Source organism: Perca flavescens, chromosome 20 (genome assembly GCF_004354835.1).
Source record: "Perca flavescens isolate YP-PL-M2 chromosome 20, PFLA_1.0, whole genome shotgun sequence".
Classification (NCBI taxonomy): Eukaryota; Metazoa; Chordata; class Actinopteri; order Perciformes; family Percidae; genus Perca; species Perca flavescens.
The window spans coordinates 12,614,898-12,634,762 of record NC_041350.1 but is presented as its reverse complement, the minus strand read 5'-3'; the positions used below and the strand labels follow the sequence as shown (position 1 = coordinate 12,634,762).

At 42.6% G+C, this 19,865-nt stretch overlaps 1 protein-coding gene across 9 annotated transcripts in view; it reads right to left on the bottom strand.

The window, feature by feature from the left end:
• The window catches only part of LOC114546385 (AT-rich interactive domain-containing protein 1B), a 207,639-nt gene that overhangs the window by 12,576 nt on the left and 175,198 nt on the right, over positions 1-19,865 (bottom strand). For 8 of the 9 annotated variants that reach the window (XM_028565135.1, XM_028565138.1, XM_028565137.1 and 5 more), the window contains 7 exons: positions 17,949-18,270; positions 16,238-16,366; positions 9,799-9,935; positions 8,173-8,276; positions 3,118-3,312; positions 2,140-2,355; positions 1,073-1,295 (listed from right to left, as the gene is read on the bottom strand). In XM_028565135.1, the coding sequence (XP_028420936.1) occupies positions 1,073-1,295; positions 2,140-2,355; positions 3,118-3,312; positions 8,173-8,276; positions 9,799-9,935; positions 16,238-16,366; positions 17,949-18,270 (1,326 nt within the window). The remainder of the gene's footprint in view (positions 1-1,072; positions 1,296-2,139; positions 2,356-3,117; positions 3,313-8,172; positions 8,277-9,798; positions 9,936-16,237; positions 16,367-17,948; positions 18,271-19,865) is intronic. The other variant, XM_028565133.1, reaches the window with a different exon arrangement.

Here is a 19,865-nt window from a genome sequence, read left to right as displayed (position 1 = left end):
TCCTCACGTCATAATTGTGCAAAGAGACACACGGTGTGAACAGGTAATACACACAAACAAAAAGCACCCTTTATGTTATGGTGCTGGACCAAAACAATATTTCTTAACCTCCAAAGCATTGTAATCAAATAAAGGCGAGTCCCAGGTTTGAGGTGCAAGTGGTGATCGTATCGTAGCTCACCTTCATTAAACTGAGAATCATTTCATCAAAACAGTACTGATGTTCACTCATCTCTCTTGGGTTTTAAGATGTGCTTATGTATTCATGTTGCATTCTTGTATGCTTTTTCTTTTTAACAATAATGTCGCACATACTGGCTGGCCATGGTACTGTAAGTTGTTAAAGGGTCAATTCGGCCAAATCACAAAATCTCTCTCTTAGCTCTAGAGGTATTTGCAATTTAGATTTTGTTGAGGTTCGTCATTTGTGAATGTTGTGAGCATCACAAGTGCCAAATCTTACGTCAGGTAAGACATTTTGTTTTGTAATTTGGGTTAACTGACCCTTTAACTGTCAGTGCCTCTATGAATTGTTTTTGCAGTGTGGCACATACATGGTTAATTTTTTCTTTGGCTCGTAATTAATGACTATTTGTAATCTTCTGATGTGCACAGCTGCGAACGTAACACAGCTCGCAGTAATAACATTACCTTTTATTTCTTTTATAGCTAATTAGGTGCAAAATAAAATGCAACTGTTTGTTTAGACCAAATGAGATGACTCTTTTGCAACATTGTCTGTCACCAAAACCTAAATTGTGGAACAAACTTACATAACCTGCTAATAAAACTTTTCTTTTAATCTGCACACACAACTAATATTCTGCCAGTTCCCAGTCCTCCAAGATGCTAGCATATAGCATCTACCTTCAATACGAGGTTTCTGACTCAGCCGCAAAGCCTTTATTGTGGTGATGTTGTACGCCACATTGTCATGAATACAGATCACTCTTTTTCTCTGAAGATTCCCAACACCTGTAGTTTGATCAGTAGCACCTGTTGTTTGGCTGCTGACAGATGGGAGAGTGGAGTTGTGAAAAACTCAGCCAACGAGTCTGTTATCAGGCCTTACCAGGTGAGGGTGGCTGGATCTTGACTTGCTTCCTGCTGTCCCCTCCAGCCATGCTGCTGCCGCTGCTGCTGCTGTCTGCTGGCGGATCTTCTCCTCTCTCCATCTTACACTCATAGGCAAACAGATACTGGATGTACTGCTTCTTGAGCGAGCTGGCTGAGCTGCTGGATGTCCCCACATTCAGGTTGGTGGACAGCTCGCGCCACTTCTTGTTCTTGTTTACCTGAGTGGTTGAGGGTTGAGGGAAGGACAAGACATTATTAAGTCAAATAAGGATCACTGATCACAATGTGCACACATGTCCTCTCTCTATATAGAAATGCATCGCAGTGGCATCAGCCACACACTTTGCCTGAAGTATGGTCGACCACAGCCTGCTGAATTTCATTAACAAAATCAATTCCATGGCTGTGCACTTAATGTTTTTGTACTTACTATAACCACAAAGTTGTAGGTCACTCTTGAGAATTGCACATACTTTTTACATTGCTGTTTTTCATTTAACAGCATTAAAGTACCACATTAACAGGCCAAAAGTATGTGACACCACTGACCACACACTTATGGCGCTCAGTTCCAATTAGGGGAGACCCTAATACAGTAATATTACAAAATACAATACTATTTCAGACAACAGTTTGGGGAAGGTTGATTTCCTGTTTAAACAAGACAATGCCTCAGGGCAAAAAGCCATGTCCATAAAGAAATTATTTTCCAGATTTTCGTGTGGAAGTCTGGTCTGCACAGAGCCCTAACCTAAACCCCATCCATCCAACTGAACTGAAACTGACTGTGAGCCAGGCCTTATTTCACAACATAAGTGGCCGACCTCACTGACATTATTGTGGCTGAATGGGAGCAAAACCCTGCATGCTCCAAAATCGTGTGAGTATTCCTTCCTAGAAGACTGGAAGCTATTAAAGCAGCATAAAAAGGCCCATGGATTTAGAACTGTGTATTTTGTCTGTTATCTCTTAATGCATTTCATTGTCTCAGTACCTGTACTCTGTGCAATGACAGTAAAGATGAATCTAATCTAACATTATCCCAACATAACAACACCTTACCATGGCGAGGCCTCCAATCTCCCGAACAGCTATGTAGAGCTTCCAGAGATCCAGTGCCTTCTTGCCCACAACGGGAAGCTGGGCAACAGGCGTGCCCCTCTCCTCCATGAAGGTGAGGTATCGCTCCACCCAGCCCCGCCTCTCTGGCTCCACACCCAGCTCAAATAGCCGCGTGATTCGCTCCCCACTGAGGGAGGAGGAATTAGGGTTGGCTTTCTGGTGAGAGACGCAGAGAGAAAAAAGAGACTATGGTAATGTAAAATGAGAATGTGACCTCTTATAAGCTACATTCATGTTAATACGCGTTTTTTGTTTTTTTACATGAATAAAAGGTATACTATATGTGGTAGACCATATGTGTGTAAGCACAATAATAAAGCTGTCTTCATTCATATCCTACACTTGACATGTGTGGACACATCATTTACATAACTTTCTAAATGCTAATTTGGGCAATTCATGCATAGTATATACTATATATTCTAGTGTATATAGTCTATTCTGCAGTTGTTTTTTTTGCTGTATCCTACTGCAGTTTTCTGCGACAACAACCCACTCTCCCCATGAGGATCATTAATGTTTTATCCCATATTTACACATTCTAAAGTAGGCCCTTGGTTTGGTTGAATGTCCAAACAAAAATAAACACTTCTTTAGAGCATTTTCTTCAATGTGCAGCCTGTGTTTACTTCCAAGTTCATTCACATTCATATCCTTCAAGTTCAAATTGGTGGACAAAGTTTAATCTCACACAGCCATGTCTGGCTTCAGCCCAGGTTTAAAAAGACTTCAGTCATACATGAATCAATCAGACAAACAGCTTGTATTGACATTAATGTCCATAAAGGGAAATTGACTTTGTTTCACTGATCTTAAGTTGTTTGGTTTGGTCTCTGTGTGTATATGATCATTTAATTCCTGTACTTTGTAAATGCACACATCCATCCATCCAATAGTGTTTGAGCTTCTAGTGCTTACAGGACTGGAGGGGGTCTTCAGGGGCCAGGGAGGGCTGCTGATGCTGTCGCTGTCGTCTCCGTGGTAGGAGGACAGGCTGGCTGGGCTGGGTGAGAGGGGCGAGGGCACGGGCAGGGCGCCACCTGGGGTGGCAGGCTGGGACACGCACTGCTGGGAACTACTGCTGCTGTTATTGTGGCTGTAGCCATCCTGTAGCTGGTGAGGAGAAAGAGGAGAGGAAGAGGACTTTCATTTTCTTTGTATAAAAGCATCCGTCACTGTGTTCTTTCACCCACCTCCTCACTATCAGTATAGCACTATAATGGTGTGTTCTACTACTGTCCACACAACAACAGTGAGGTCATAGCTCAAGTTTGCAACGGTAGATAACCCAAAAGGAGTCAATGTGTGTGTGCACGGGCATACGGACATGTGTGTCTGTGTGTGTGTTTGTGTTGTAATGCATAAGTTTGGATCCAGAGGTGGAAAGTACATAAATACATTGCTTATATAATAATAATTGCTTAAGCACAATTTTGAGGTACTTCCACTCCACTTGAGTATTTCCCATTTGAAGTTATTCTTTTATCGCACTACATGTTAGAGGGGAATATTATACTTTTTACTCCATTTCATTTATTTGACAGCTATAGTTACTAATTCGAATAACATATAATATCATAAAATCTGATGCTTTATAGATTTAAATACTTTAAAAGAAGTAGTAAAATTAGCTCCACCTCGACCAGATACAATTTTAAAATTCTGCTTACATCTTAAAGCAACCATCATCACACACTTATTGATGATGGTTATAAAAAAAAAAGAAATTGCACTTACATGTGGCACTTAATTTGAAGCTAATGCACTTTTCTATGTGATTCTTGTTGAGTTTGTACCTTCATGGTTGAACGCACTTATTGGAAGTCGCTTTGGATAAAAGCATCAGCTAAATGAAATGTAATGCAATGTAACATATAATAACACTTTTTGTGATTGTGATACTTTTTTTTTACATTGGGATATTGCTGCTTTTACTTAAGTAAAGGTCCCATGGCATCAAAATTTCACTTTATGAGATTTTTTAACATTAATATGAGTTTCCCCAGCCTGCCTATGGTCCCCCAGTGGCTAGAAATGGCGATAGGTGTAAACCAAGCCCTGGGTATCCTGCTCTGCCTTTGAGAAAATTAAAGCTCAGATGGGCCAATCAGGAATCTTCTCCTTATGAGGTCATAAGGAGCAAGATTACCTCCCCTTTCCCTGCTTTGCCCGCCCAGAGAATTTGGCCCACCCATGAGAGAGAGACATCATGGCTTTCAAACGAGCAAAGTGGCAGTTCGTCAAGGCCACACCCTCACCCTCCACCTTGCCCCCCCTCTCTCCTCCTCAATAGCTACAGACACAGAAATAGCACATCCTAAGGAAAGCTCATTGTGGGACTTGCTCTAGTGGCTGTAATTCTGCACCAAGGCTGAATTTCGGGAAAGAGACTTCAGATACAGTATTAGGGGAAAACTAAGATCTATATAAAAGCATCCAAAGAGCACCATGCCATGGGACCTTTAAGTAAATACTGCTTCCACTGCTGTTTGTGTCTAAGTGGGTCTCACATTTCTTAGGCTGTAGATATCAGTGGTGGAAGAAGTACTCAGATCTTTTACTTAAGTGAAAGTACAATACCACAATGTAGGAATACTCTGTTACTGAGTCCTGCATTCCATTTTTTATTCGTATACATGTATACATATATTTTATTATAAGTAAAAGTACATAAGTATTAGCATCAAAATATACTGAAAGTAGCAAAAGTACTCTTTATTATACATAATTTCCCATTTCAGAATAATATATTTAATTGTATTACATTATAATTATTGATGCATTAATGTGTAAACATCACTTTAATGATGTGGCTGGTACTTTTTATACTACTGGGTAGCATAATACGTGATTATTTGTTGATCTGTATTGAGAATATGAATCTATAAAGGAACCAGTAACCATAGCTGTCAAAAATATGTAGTCAAGCAAAAAGTAAAAGTGTTTCCTGTAAAATGTATTGGAATAGAAATTGAAAGCAAAAAAATGGAAATACTCAACTAAAGTACAAGTCAATTTTACTTAAGTACACTACTTAAAGGTCCAATATGTAATATTTGTACTGTAATAAATCCAAAAATGACACCAATGCCTCATCAGATATTAAGGAAACATGTTAAACTGAAATACTATCTTTTCTGACAACAATGCTAATGTCAGTATTTTTTCTTTTTGAAATTTACATTCCATGACGGAATTTATGTTTATGTTTTGATCTGTGTGTTGTTATCAACGGCCCAGTTTGACAGGCAGGCCGGGTTGACAGATATACCTGTAAAAACGTAAACCCAGCGTGCTACAGCTGCAACGGTAGTACAGCCATGAAAGCAGCACACAAACAAACAGGATCAACGGAGATAGATTCTACATGACATAAAAAAAAGAAAACAGCATGTTTCTAACAGTTGCGTGACCAGAGACGTAACAACCCCCTGGTAAATATTGGAGATGTATTTGAAAGATGGAGACAGCTTAAATCCCAAAAGGAAGCAGAGTTGGCTTATTTTCTCCTGAACAGGTAAGCATTAGCTTCAGGCTAATTTATCACAGCTACTAGGGATGGGCATTTTTTGTAATTTCAACATTTGTGTACTCACATTGAATTATATAGCTAGAGTACCCGAGTTGGTTACTCGCAAAAACAATTGAGACATAGCCAGTAAAGTGATCCCGACTGGTCCTGGCTAATGCCGCCATGCTAACCCTGCTAACTGTTAACGTTACCGGGAGGACCAGGCAAGCAGCCCATGGCTGTTTACAACGTGTAGCCTCTTCAGCGGCTGGAGCCGACAACGGTGAGTTATTTTAAGCCACGAGAGGGGGGCTGTAAATCGGAAAGAGAAGACTGTGAGTTTGCAGTGTGTTTAGCGATTGTTGCCATAATTCTAAGCCAATGAAGTGTGTTCCGTTGGCAAGGTAGTGGTATTTTTAGCGTTTCGTATTGTAATTCTAAGCCGAGGAAGTGTGCCTGACTGGCGTGTGGAGAGGACAGTGAGGTTGTTGTGTTTTTAGCGGTTCATACTGTAATTTTATGCCAAAAAAGTGTGTCTGTCAGTTGGTTACAGAGCTCCGCGTGAGCACGGGCTTTTATGACGGTCAATATAGTCAGCATCTACCGTTAGCTACTCCACTGTGCTGTGGAGTAATGTCTGGCTATGTGAGACTAGCATCTACCGTTAGCTACTCCGCTGTGCTGTGGAGTAATGTCTGGCTATGTGAGACTAGCATCTAACGTTAGCTACTCCGCTGTGCTGTGGAGTAATGTCTGGCTATGTGAGACTAGCATCTAACGTTAGCTACTCCGCCGTGCTGTGGAGTAATGTCTGGCTATGTGAGACTAGCATCTAACGTTAGCTACTCCGCTGTGCTGTGGAGTAATGTCTGGCTATGTGAGACTAGCATCTAACGTTAGCTACTCCGCTGTGCTGTGGAGTAATGTCTGGCTATGTGAGAAAAGCGTCAACCTCCGTGAACTTCGAGTCTGGGCAGGAGGGGGCGGAGGAAACGACTCTCCAGTATTTTGAATTGTGCAGTAACTATTTTAACCGCTAGCTGCCAGTATTACATACAATATTACATATTGCACCTTTAAGTACATGTACTTAGTTACTTTCCACCACTGAAATAGCTCTATAGCCAATGTGTTTGTGGAAGATTTTGCATGTCTTACTGCTATTGTGCCTTTGTCTACATGCATAAATGCATGTGTTTGCATGCCAGATATATAGAATGCATACAGATCAGTATGTATTAGTCTGTGTCCTCTATATGTTTTTGTGTGTGTGTGTGTGTGTGTGAGAAACTGGATACAAGCTCTAATTTGTGTAAATCACTCCATGTTAGCTCACATCACCGGGTGTAAGTCTGTGTCTAGTCCTTCAGTGCATGTGTACCTACGTGTGTGTGTGTGTGTGTGTGTGTGTGTGTGTGTGTGTGTGTGTGTGTGTGTGTGTGTGAAAGAAACTGCGAAAGAGCGAACAACAGCTTGACAAGTGCTTCTGGTCTGTGTACAGAATGCTCATGTCAGCAAAACCTTATCTTTCTCCCCCTCTCTTTCTCTATCTCTCTCTCTCTTACTCACTCTCCTCTCTCTTTTGGCAGACAGATCATCTCTTTTGGGAGCACTGGGGGTCTTTCTGACTGCTCTGACTGCCTTAAATAATTCAAAAGGCCCTACTACCGTAATCAGCAAAAGAAAAGACAGGGATTTGGAGGGAAAAGACGTGTAGTGGATGTGATGGAGCTGTGTGTGTGTGTGTGTGTGTGTGTGTGTGTGTGTGAGAGAGAGAGAGAGAGAAAAGATGGGTTGTTGAGCAAAAACAAGGGGAGGGGGTAGAAAAGAGCAAAGAGCAGAGTTCTGTTGTTGCTGAGCTGAGCCAAGCCGAGCTGCAATTGTAGGGCAAAATGAGAAGTCAGCATTGTGTATTGGGACGTGTGTGTGTTATGTGTGAGGCACTGAGTGCTAAAGAAAATGATGGTGTATACACACATATATGTGTGTGTCTGTGTGTGTGACTTACTGCAAAGGCCAGTGTGTGGCTTCTTGTCTTTTTGTTTAATAAAATAATTGAAGAAATGTGCATGCGTGTGTGTATTATGCACTGTATTCTGTGTGTGTTTAAATTTGTGTACATGGATGTGTGTACTGCAGATGCCGGGCCCTCTCTTTCTTTCTTTCTGTGTCTCTTTTTTTTTTTTTTTTTTTTTTTTTTACAGCTCGTGCTACCAAAACATCAAGCAAGAACAGAGTGCTGGGGGCAAAAACAAAGCGAGGAAAACATTACGAATGGTAAATGTTAAACAAATCATTAAATATGGCGAGAAAACAACAGATAAATAGCCTACTGTGCTGAGGCAGCAAATGCTGATCAGATTTGGTTTGCTTCATTAGGGGAGCGAGATCAAAAAACAAAACAAAAAAACAAGAGGAAATTGCAAAGAGAGATGGCAAGAGGAAAAAGGTCAAGGAGGTACCTTTGGTTTGTGAGGCTCGTTGGTGGGGCCGCTGTCGTCTTTTGCGTCGGATTTTGGTTTCCCATCTGGGCTCATCATCCCATCTACCGGCATCCCCATGGCTCCTTCAACAAGAATGAGGAAACATTTACTAAAAAAAACAGTCGTACTCAAATGTTCACAAACAAAAATAGTTGAGAGGCTGAATTACAAACATTATGTAAGAGATATCTGTGGGCATGTAACCTTTGTTCTTTGGACATAAAAATCAACATTGTCTCAAATGAAAGGTCAAGGTTACGATTTTTCTTTTTTTATAAAATACCTTTGTCCCAACAGGTATGCTTTCACCACAGCGGAATGACATGTTTTCATGTCACAGTTGATTCAATATGATTTAACTCCCTAAAATGAACTGTGCCCTCTTTGTGTGTGCTGAGAGCTGCTTGATAACAGTTGGTATAATGTGACAGTCTACAGTTAGACAATGTAAAAAGGTTTATGCTTTTTCTTTTTGTGTTCTCAAGGCCCCTCTACAGCCTGTCCAGGCACTCATCACAAATGGAAGATAAAAAGACTGCGGCCTGTGTGCTCTTTCAACCTTGTTGACTGCACATCCTCATTTTGAGAGAAATCATGGATGTTCTCAGATACTCAAAGTGGCAACAGAATGGGAAGGTTAGCATTCACGAGATGTTGGCTTCAAAGAAGACTTGTTTCTGTTCTGTTCAAGTCATTTGTATACCTTCATGAGGTTTTGAATTGAGGATGAGCTGAGATCTTTAAAGACTACTTCTCATAGTGCCAGCTGCATATTTCTTATTAACAGAAAGAAAGGGTCCTTGAATACAAGGCTCCCCCTTTATTTTTCCCTTGTGTGCTGCGGCACAGTGGGAAAACTAATGGCTTTTTACCGTGCCCAGGGGCAAAACAGAACTCATCTGAGGAACCTTGGCGCTCTAATTCCTTTGAAGTTTTCCAAATGTCACGCATTCTGATATTTGGTTTTGAATAAAAGGTGCCTTTCATTTTGGGAGCCACAGTGCTTCCGAGGTGCGTTTAGCAACAATGCAGCGAGGGGAAGGGCTGAAAGAAAAGGGATGCACTACATTAATCTTTGCTCACTGGAGGGCCAGATATACAGGAAAAGTAAGAGAGAAAGTAACTCTTGATTTCTTAGCTTTTTACTATCTTTTGGCCCTTTTAGTCCCCTCACAATTCCACAATTTAAAGAGCTTTATTGGCATGACAGGCCATTGATTATAGTCCCCCCGCCCCCAATTCTAAGTTGGTTCTGCTATTCAACATAAACACATAGGTTCTTCCTGAGTGGCTCAGTGTACTGTTTAACATTAACCCGCAGGGCTGCAATTTCTTATTCAACAAGTTCTTCTCTATTTTATTAACATGTATTCTTTACATTGCAATGCAAGATAAGTCAGTGGACATATAGGGTCAAATCTAACTGTAGATAAAGGGCTGCAGGAGGCTGTATGAATAGAAGTGGATATGAAGGGAAATAAAGATATTTTACACAAGTTATCTTGCCTGTTAGAAATGAGTTCCAACGTGTTGGGTAATGTAAATGCTGATATTTGTATTGCTAATGCCAGCACCTGTAAGTATTCAAACCCAAAGACAATATACCTGAAGGTGGCATATTGTAGGCTGGACCTTGTGCGTTGCCCATGGCTGAGCTGTTGTTTCCTGTTGGCTGGCTGTAGGGGACAGTGGTAGCCATGGTGCTAGCCTGGCTGATGCCAGGGCCTTGATAGTTCCCCTGCCTACCACAGAAAGAGGAAAAAGATGTTAGAATTGGTGGAGCGGAATCCAGTTTGGATTCACAATGTAATGACAGGCTGTGGAGAGATAAGTGGGTCACAGTGAAAGCTGCAGAAGAACAGAAGTCACAAAATCGTACAAAGATGATATTTGGCAGTCTGTCACTGCCATACTGCTTTATTGTTGTAGTAAAAACCGAGCAGCATGTATATCTGAAAGTCACAATGAAAACACAGTACACAACATATCCCTGATCAAACAAACAGCTCTTCCAAAAGATTGAAGATGAGCATGCAGCATTAGAAAACTCTCCCATCCTCTCTTTGCTCTTCTCTACAACAAATCCCCCCTCCCCTACCTCCCCTCTCCTCTCATAATTTAACTAATTAAGGTGTGCTTTTGGAGAGGATCATGTTATTTGTTGCCATGGTGACAGCAGAAGTCAATCCCGCTCAAACTCCCTCCCTCAGCCTCCCTTCCCTCTCCCACTCCCTCTCTCTCTCAGGCGGTTCATCACATGGTGTTGCAAGTGACATCAGAGGGGGCTTATCTGCAACCTGCTGAATGCTAGCTATCTAGGAGTGTGTGTGTGTGTGTCAGGGAGACAGAGTGTGTGTGTGTGCGTGCGTGTGTGTGATTGAAGTCAACGTCTATCATTGCATCCCAGGCAGGCCAAAGCCAGTGACATGGGGGCTGAAAGGAAACACCGTTTGGAACAATTTAGTCTATCTCCTGCTGACTCAAGATTATCTCCTGGACAACCATATAAAAGAAGATCGGGAGTAAGGGGGAGACAGACAAAAAATATTTTAAGTGAAGAGAGAAGAGAGAGAGAGAGAGAGAGAGAGAGAGAGAGACCTAAACGATCAACAAATAGGAGAGGAAATGTGGAAGACTGAGAATGCAGGATTAAATAAAATTAGAAAGGAAGAGAAGAAGAGGAGAGGTAGAAAGGGGCATACAACTGGTTAAGTGAAATGATAGCATGGGTTAATGTAAAGTAAGAGGAAGGAAAGCAAGAAGGAAGGAAGACATCAGAGGGACAATGTTGGGCAACGATAGACCACAAGGAGGAGTATTTGGCCCAAAATGAAACACCGTTTTATGTGGACGAAAAGAAAAATTATATCCGGATTTATGTCAGTCAATTCATTTTTAACTGGCATCTTTCTCTCTTTCACACACTCACACAGACACATAGTGTAATACCTCATGTTGGAACCGATACACATAGCCTAAGAGGAGGGATTGGCTTGGTAAACCTCCCCATAATCTCATCTCACAGATGTAATTAGTCATAGAGCACGGCTGATGATACATATGTAATCCCTCTATGGGGGCCGAGGTGCACAGGGGAGCTCCATGGCAAAGAAACAAGCTCACACCAAATCCACGCTTATCTGGCCCCATTTCCATATAATGGGGGAAATATAGACTCCTTCGTTGCTGCCTACGTGTTCCCTAAAAAGCTTTGTGTGAGTCAAGACACAGAAATAAATTGTACCTTTTCATCGTTGCAACTTCTCTCTCAAGTAAAGATGCACGATGCATGCAAACTCATACAAAAGAAATTGCTAATAAGCCAGCAAGGACAAATAGGTTCGGAGATGCCAAATGTCCGCAAACCTCATCCTCCATACTGTAAAAACCGCCCCTCATCCCCCTCAAGCAATATAAACAGAAGCTCTCATGTGAAATATCCAAATCAACAACAACAATAACAACAACGGTGGTTGGAGATTTTTTCGACTGTGGCGCTCTCCCATTATGACTAATTCATGTCATAAAAAACCCCCATTAGAAAGCACTTGATGGAGGCATTGCACAGCGTTTAATCACACTTAATATATGCATGTGCCGCTATCGGGGAGGGGGGAAGAAAGAAAAAAAAATGGCACAGCGCATTCATCTTTCTCTCAGGCACCTTTGTGCCAAGAAAAAAAAACACCCTGTTGCCGCAGAGAGAGAAAGAGTGAGTGAAGGAAGAGAAAGAGGAGGAATGGTTATAAAGGGAGATGAAGAAAAGAAGAAGGGAGGTGGAGGGAAAGAGAGAAGGAAGGAGGGAAACGAAGGCACGAAGAAGCCTGAGTAGTATGTGTCCCTTGTGGACCGATGGGGGGCGTATCTTCAGCTCAGGGCCCCAGAGCTGGAGGAAATCGCTGTTCCATGAGACTGAGCCGAGGGAACACACACACACACACACACACACACACACACACACACACACACACACACACACACACAGCAAGAAACATCTATCCTAACATCGTCAGGCCAGTGCACTCTCAGTCTGTTGTCTAGGAGTGGCCCGAGGAGTGAGAGAGAGCGAGAGCGAGAGAGAGAGAGAGAGAGAGAGATACACACACACACAATGTGTGACAGGGGAGAGAAACTACCTTTTCTCAGAGGTTTTTAAGAAAAGTTAGCATGAGAGTTTTGACACCACATTACATGGAAGATGTATGAAAATTTGTGTTGAATCTTTTGTTCGGCCTGTCCAGACAACATTAGGGCAGAAAAGTCATCATCTCACACAGTTGAAATAAAGACCTTTGAAATGCATTAATAGAAAGTCGTTTTTTTCTTTTATTTTGCTGTCCTTCAGTCACTTCACTTAATGCACACACACACACACACACACACACACACACAGCCATCTCTATCCTTTTGCTATTCAGTCCACATGTGTGAAGGGCATCGGAGAAGGCCACTTTCACACCGTGGGCAGAGAGTGTATGTGTGTGTGTCAGTGTGTGTTTGAGCGTGTCCTTGTGTTCATGTGCGGGGTGGGCGCTGTTGCCAAGGGGATGCCATGGTTACGAGGTGCCAGCCAACCAGCTGACGGTGTCTCTCTAGAAGTGGCAGCGCCTTTGTCCTTCATTCGTGGTGACAGGCCGCGCTGATGCCTCCCAGCACTGCTAACTGGACGAGACAGCAGAAGCGTTGGGACTGCAGGAGTGTGTGATGGCTGTGCGTCCCTCCCTATCGATTCGTCTGCTTTGTGTGTGTGTGTGTGTGTGTGTGTGTGTGTGTGTGTGTAGAATAAAGTGAGAGAAAAAGAGCCAGAGAGAGGCTGCTGGATGGAAGGATGGCGTGGATCGGCTGGAGGCCATGAATTATATATGGACCCAATCTGTTCTCAGGGCAGATTGGGCTCATAGCTCCTCCAAACTCCTGACTCAACTAACACACACACACGTACACAGCCAACAAAAAAATAAAAGGACAGCTTTTAACATATTAAATCCAGAGAAAAGCTACTCTTCCCTTCTTCCTCCCCCCCTTCCCAAACATCAAACGGCTCAGGATGGATGGAGGAGAAGCCATTTATTTTGCCCATCTAATGAAAGCAGAGCGCTCCGCGGCACTGCCAAGACTGCGAGCGACAAAGCACCACAGGCAGCATGCCTCGTTCTTGACATTCAAGCGCTGCTCTTATTTATTTAGCAAATTTACTTACTAAGGAGGTCAGAAATGAATTATTTGGCGAGGATTTGCCTGTGAGCACTCTCCTCTCCTCTCTTCTTCCCTCTTCCAACATTTTTCTTCCTTCAATATTCCTTTGATTTACAGCTCTTTTTTTCAGAGCTTTGCTCTTCTTCTACTACTAAGTGCTTATTTTTTTTGCCAGAGCCTGTTCCTATAGCTCCAGGAACTTTCTGTAGTGTCGCCGGCAGCGCTGGAAAGTCATTTGAAAAGCCAATTCTGTCCTTAGAAGCTACTGCCAAGAAAAGCTTATACCTTTTAATACTTTCTGTTCTCTTCTCTTCCCCAACATCATTCCACAGCTTCAAAAAGATTTTGCACCGCACCTTTCTTCCAAACAAACTTGTACCTCCTCCACACTGACAGGCTTGACACCGGCCGTGTTATTTGAACATGTCAGACTTTTTACGCTGCAATTCATCATACTGACAACTGGCAGCCTAGCTCGCCCAAAGAGTCAACTTCATAAAAGTGATGCTATTTTCCACAAAAACAATGTCATTTTAAGATTGACCACCATCTATTTTTGAAGTTAGGTTACAGTGCATTAACAAGCAATATTTACAAATTCTTCTTTTACTTATTATTCTTTCTTTTTTTCAAAGAAATCAGAAGAATAATAAAATTAATAAAATTAAAATAAATGATTATAAAAAAATAAATAAAATTATGATTAGCTAGATTTTGTGTGACTTTGTCAATAAAATAAAAGCCATATATGTACTGCTATTTAACACATTTAACTTTTAGTAGAGCAACAGGGTTCTTTTTTATGTTCCAAAAACTCTTTAGGCCAACACTGTTTCCCCTCAACCACCAACCAAACTGATTAACCAATAAAAGCGGGGAATTTGTTTCCGATTCTAGTCGGCCGGTCGAGGAAAAAATCTGAGAGGGCTTGAGGGGAAAAAAAAACACTTACGCTACACTTTATCAAGATTTAATCATGACCCATGCCTGCAGCCATGGGATACAAGAAGTGGCCCTCCTCTGCTCATTTGGCATTCTTTTCACTCAGCGTAATGAAGCTGGAGTGTGTCTACTAGTGTGTGAGTCAGGGGAGGATGGAGATGGGGGATGAGAGGTGGAAATGTAGAGGGATTATTGGTGGGGATGTGTTGAAGAAAATATAGAAAGGAAGAAGAGACCAGCCTATGACATCACTACTAACTAGCCCAATTTGGAAGGTTGGGAGTTGGGTGACTGTGGCAGTTCACTTGTGGTTGATGCATCAAAAAGTGAAACTAGACATGTGCTACGACTTGTTTCTCAGACAGAGAGGAACTAGGTCTGAATGTTTCTGAATGTTGCGCCGAGATCTAGAGAGCAAATGGGGAACTGGAGCCTTTAACTGCAGGTTTTTTGGAGGCCAATTTTCTCCTGATCTCTCTCAGATGTTCTAAAGTGGGATCTGAGGAAGAAAAACATAACAAGGCTGTGCCGGAGACAGCAGAGAACAAAAAGCAAATTGGGAGGAAGAAAGACTGAGGGAGATAAAACAGTCTGGGTAGGATAACAGAGTTGCACAGAGACAGAGAGGGCGTTACAGTTGGGAGAGTTGGTAAAAAGAGTGAAACAGGTGGGAGGAGAGAGAACAGAAACAGACGAGGATGGATAAAAGAGGTAGAATGAGCGATAGCAGTCAAAAACAACTCTGAGGGTGAGACAGGCAATACAGAAACTGGAGTATTCTCCAAAAATGTCCATCTTAAGTAACTGTTTTGTGTTTTAAATCAGTCAAAATTCCTGTTTGTAGAAGAAGAAAAAAAAATAAAAATCAATATTCTGAATAAAGAAGATGGCAGATAAATAATTCAAATTTGTGGACACTGATTTACTTTGAAAACAAATAGTTTCACCTATATTTTGTTTTTACACCAGCTAGTTTATACAAGTCTATTGTTTGTCCTTAACATCCAGTGTCTGTTCGGCTTTTCCTCCAGTGTAGTGGAAGTAATGCTTTGTTTTGAATAAACACAATAGCAATTTGGAAGTTAGCAAGTGCAGCGACAGCCACCGCAGATGAACAGAGAAAGACCAACAGAAAATCAAAACATTAATGACTGCTTTGTGCCAAAGATGGAGATAAAACACACTAAACAAAGACAAGAAACCCAAGGATATTTTGTCAGTCGATGGTGAATCAAAACGGCTCACCGAGAAGAGGAATAAGTGAAGACACAAACACACTTTTTTAGACAGATATGTAAACAAACGTAGGAGAGGGAGCCCTCCCCTCCAGCAGCACCACAGCGAGCCCACCTCTCTGGTGTCTTGGTGAATGTGAGGAGAGACTGACAGTCTGATTGGTCCCAGCAGTGGGGATCATGTCATGCCACTTCTTATTGACAGCCCAGCCATCTCTTAATGGCTCAGCCAGCATTTGCATTGCTGTGTGTGTGTGGCACTGACCCCCTGATACATGTAATAAATCACACATACTGTCAGCACCCCCAAATGCCAACAGTGCACAGGACAATCTGAAACTCAGTGAGTGTGTCCATGCATCATACTGTCTGTGCTCACTTCTTGCCATTAGAGTGACTAAGACATGCTGATGGTGATAATGATGACTACAGTGATGATGCTGAAGGTGATGATGGCAATTACGATGATGACTCCTCTGGTTTTGCTTTCAGAGGGAGCTCGTTAGAAGTGTCATCACGATTACTTTCAGTTCTGTTGAGCTTGAAAAAAGTCCATTCAGTTTAGTAAAATGACACACAAATACATTCACATATAGATAGTTTATATTTAAAGGCAGACACACACACACGCACGCACGCACGCACACACGTTATGAGGGTGGTGGACCTACCTATGGTGCTGTGAATGTGAGGATGGCAGGATGGGAGGATGGGTAGAGGTGGGGTGGGGTGTGGGCCAGTGGGTGGAGGTGGGTTGGGGTGGCTGCATCTGGGCTGGGGACCTTGCATATGGAGGCTGTCTGCAGATCGGCATCAACAAACCCCCCCGACAAAAAGAGAAACTTCATCTGAAATATCATTTCTAGCTCACAGTCTGTAGTCTGACTCATGCATCATCAGAAATGGGAATGAACATTGACAAATGTTAATCTGCCACTTCAGCCTGCAGAATACTGGCGAGACTGCTCCCATGATGCATTGTTAGGCAAAACCCACTCCGATTGGAGGAAGCGCAGAAATCCACCCTTCCTCTCAGAAGACGGCCATGTTTCCACAAGTTCCCCTGGCAGGGTTCAGCAGAAGTTTACTGCCCACACAATCCCACAACAGCCCTGGTCTCCAACGCTAGAAACACTCATATATTCACAGCTCCAACCCTGATGGATAAATAATATCCCTTAACTCATATACCATTATAGCATCAAAGTGCTTTGTATTTGTGATAGGGTGGATCTGTCTCTGGTGTCTTCACAGTAAACCTGTAGTTTGCTTTTTTCTTCTTTTGTGTTTTGACAGTGCAGTATTCAACCCCTACAGTCTGCTCACAGGCTAATATCTCTTTTTCTGCAACAAATGGCACTTGGTGTATAGTGCCAGCTATCAAAATGTCAGGCACTTTATGAGATGTGTGAAAATAGGGATAGCTCTGCAAATGGCTCATAGAAGCCTGGAACCCCTGAGAAAGACTCTTGCCTTCATGTCTGAAAAGACTTTTGGTTAAAAAAAAACACAAACTCTGTGGCACAGAAACTCTCTGTGGTGCTTTTCAGCACAGCTCCCAACAGACGACCCTGCAGAAAGAGTGATGTAAGATAAGAGATGGTTGCTGTCCCCTAATCTTAGCATACCACTATTTCCAGGTGAAATAAAATAGGCTCAGTCCAACAAAGAAGTTAGGTCCACTTCTATTTGGGATGCCACAATATTATTTTCTACACAATTCTTTTTTAGTTGAGATCACTTTTAGGACTATTATGGCAAGGGAGCGGCTGCAGTGAATTATATGAACATACACACACATTCACGCATATACTATATATATGCAACTTAGGTGAGAAGCTACATGAAGCTAAACAGAAAAACATGTTAATCTCTAAAAATTTGTGCTGTCAAACAATTAAAATATTTTATTGCGATTAATCGCATTAATGTCATAGTTAACTTGCAATTAATCGCAATTGATTAAAGTGGATTGGCTTGCTTTGTGCAAATGTTTTTTATTGAAAGCAACATTGGCATATACTGTAGTGTTCAATTTCACACTAACATCCATGTGCTTCTGTCCATTCAGAATCTTATTGGCATCCATTTCGACGTCTCGCCCTCGCCATCCACTCAAAATGTAACGTTAGCCTAATACTCTTTGCCTGGCTCGCAAGCCCAAACAAGTGGGTGTGGCGTGCCTGTTGTTTTGTTTCCGGTTTAGCTAGATCCGGTTACAAGTTGTTGCAACAGCATGTGAAAAAAACTACAAAGTTTGCTAGGCCAAAAAGAACATTAATCTCAGCGTTAACGCCGTTAATAACACGTTTAACTGACAGCACTACTAAAAATACAATATTTACTAAAAAAATTAGAGGGGAGTCCTAGCTGTGCTCTTACCTGTTGTGTGTTGAGTTGGCAGATCCCGGCATGGCAGCTGCTGCTGCCTCCTGGGCTTTACGATTAGAGCTACCCAAAGAAGGAGGGCCCATCCCGGGCCCAGCTGGCTGAGGCATGCTGGGGGAGCTGGGAGCCATGGGTGGGTAAACCCTGTTCTGGCTGCTTGGACCATGGCTGCGTCCTACAGGTATGGGCTGGCCGGGCCCCTGGCCGTGCATGGGGCTGCTAGCATTCATTCCCAGACTGTTGGTCATGCCGGGGCCGGGGCCGCTGTAGCTGGTACTGGCAGGCCCACTGTAGTTGGAGGGCCGAGCATAGTTACCTGGAAGAAGACAACACAAGCCTAAACCATTGAAAATGTAGGTATTACACAGGCAATGTCACTTAAAAGGTAAAACATTCATTGCACCATCACATATGGGTGCTATGAATCACTTAATTTAAGAGAAATTGAGTTTATAAAAGGCTTGTCAGCTGATACACATATACCTACAACAGTTACACATTGCATCCATCTAAACAAACTTGTGACAAATGAGCGTAAAACTAAATTCTGATTGATAACCTCTTCAACCTCGTGTGGAGGATGGAGAAACTATAGTTGTTATGGGGTGGTGACATTTTTGTACAGCTGCAGGTTGCTGGATGGCTCTGAGAACAATTGTCAAGCTTAAGGCTGACTTTGTGAAACACTTGAGAGGAGCTTTAATCTGCAGTAAATGCTTTCTTGCTGCCCTGGAGTGCCACACGGCCGTGATGCCAGAAGCTTTCCTAAGGCACACTTAAACCCCTCCATTTTGGCTCTAAAAGCCAAGATCGACTCCAACACCAGCTGCAATAAGAGCTGAAAGAGAACCACCATGCTGTCAAAGACAACATGTACATACATTTAGGCACACTAAAACACACCTACTATAGTGCAGTACACTCCCACACACAGAGAACATCACATTATATTCCCTCTGCAGGCACTGGGCCTTTCCACTGTGATATTCCCTCCCTGGGACAAATCCCCTGCAAGATAGAAAGGAAAATGTGGCATCCTCCATTGTGAAGGGGGCTATTTATTTTGATTTGATTAAGGGTACTTTAGTTGGGCCTCACTGCTTAATCCTGTGAGAATATGTCTGGAAAAGGGGATCAAGTCACTTTAAAACCTGAGGGCTTTTCTGCACGCTCAAACGAGGGAAAGTTGAATGACAATATTCCACAAGAGGGGGGAGGGGGGGTACATCTTCGAAAATGGAAATGGCTTTTCAGTGTCCTCGAGCTGCTTCAGTGAAGACACTTTCCACATGACATAAGCCTGCGAGTCCAACAGAGTGAGAGAGCGGGAGGAAGCAGCAGAGGTTGGGGGTGGAAAGAGAGGAAGAAATACAGACAGAAGGTAGGGGGAAAAAACTCCGCCCCCCCCCCCCAAGCCCCGAGATAGGATTTATATTAAATCAAAATAAAAGTCTTTCCCATAAATGTCAGCAGCTTCGGTTGAATTTGTCCAGAAATTGTGATGAAATCTACTGTGGGAGATGGGAAAAGAAGAAGCGGATTATTTCTGGGGAGGCTTTGGTGAGTCGGTGAGCTGAGTACGGCTGACACCTGTCAAGGGTTTTGGGGCTATAATAGGGAAGCGTTCAGGAAGAAAGGATGTCTGCTAACGAACACAGGAGGATACGTATGGTGAACAGTACATGTGTGTATGTGTCCATCTGTCTGTGTGAATGCATATATAATACTTCTGAGACCTTGCAACCAGGGAAAGACACATTTCCATGTTTCTTCCACTCATAAGCCTACCACGCCACAACGCTGTGGAAAATCCTGGGAACGGTGCCCTGCAGCTTCCTTTCTCTTGGGTAGACGGTTTGCTTCAGATGAACAAGGCCGCAGTCAGCGACCTCTCTCAGCCCTCTTTGGACA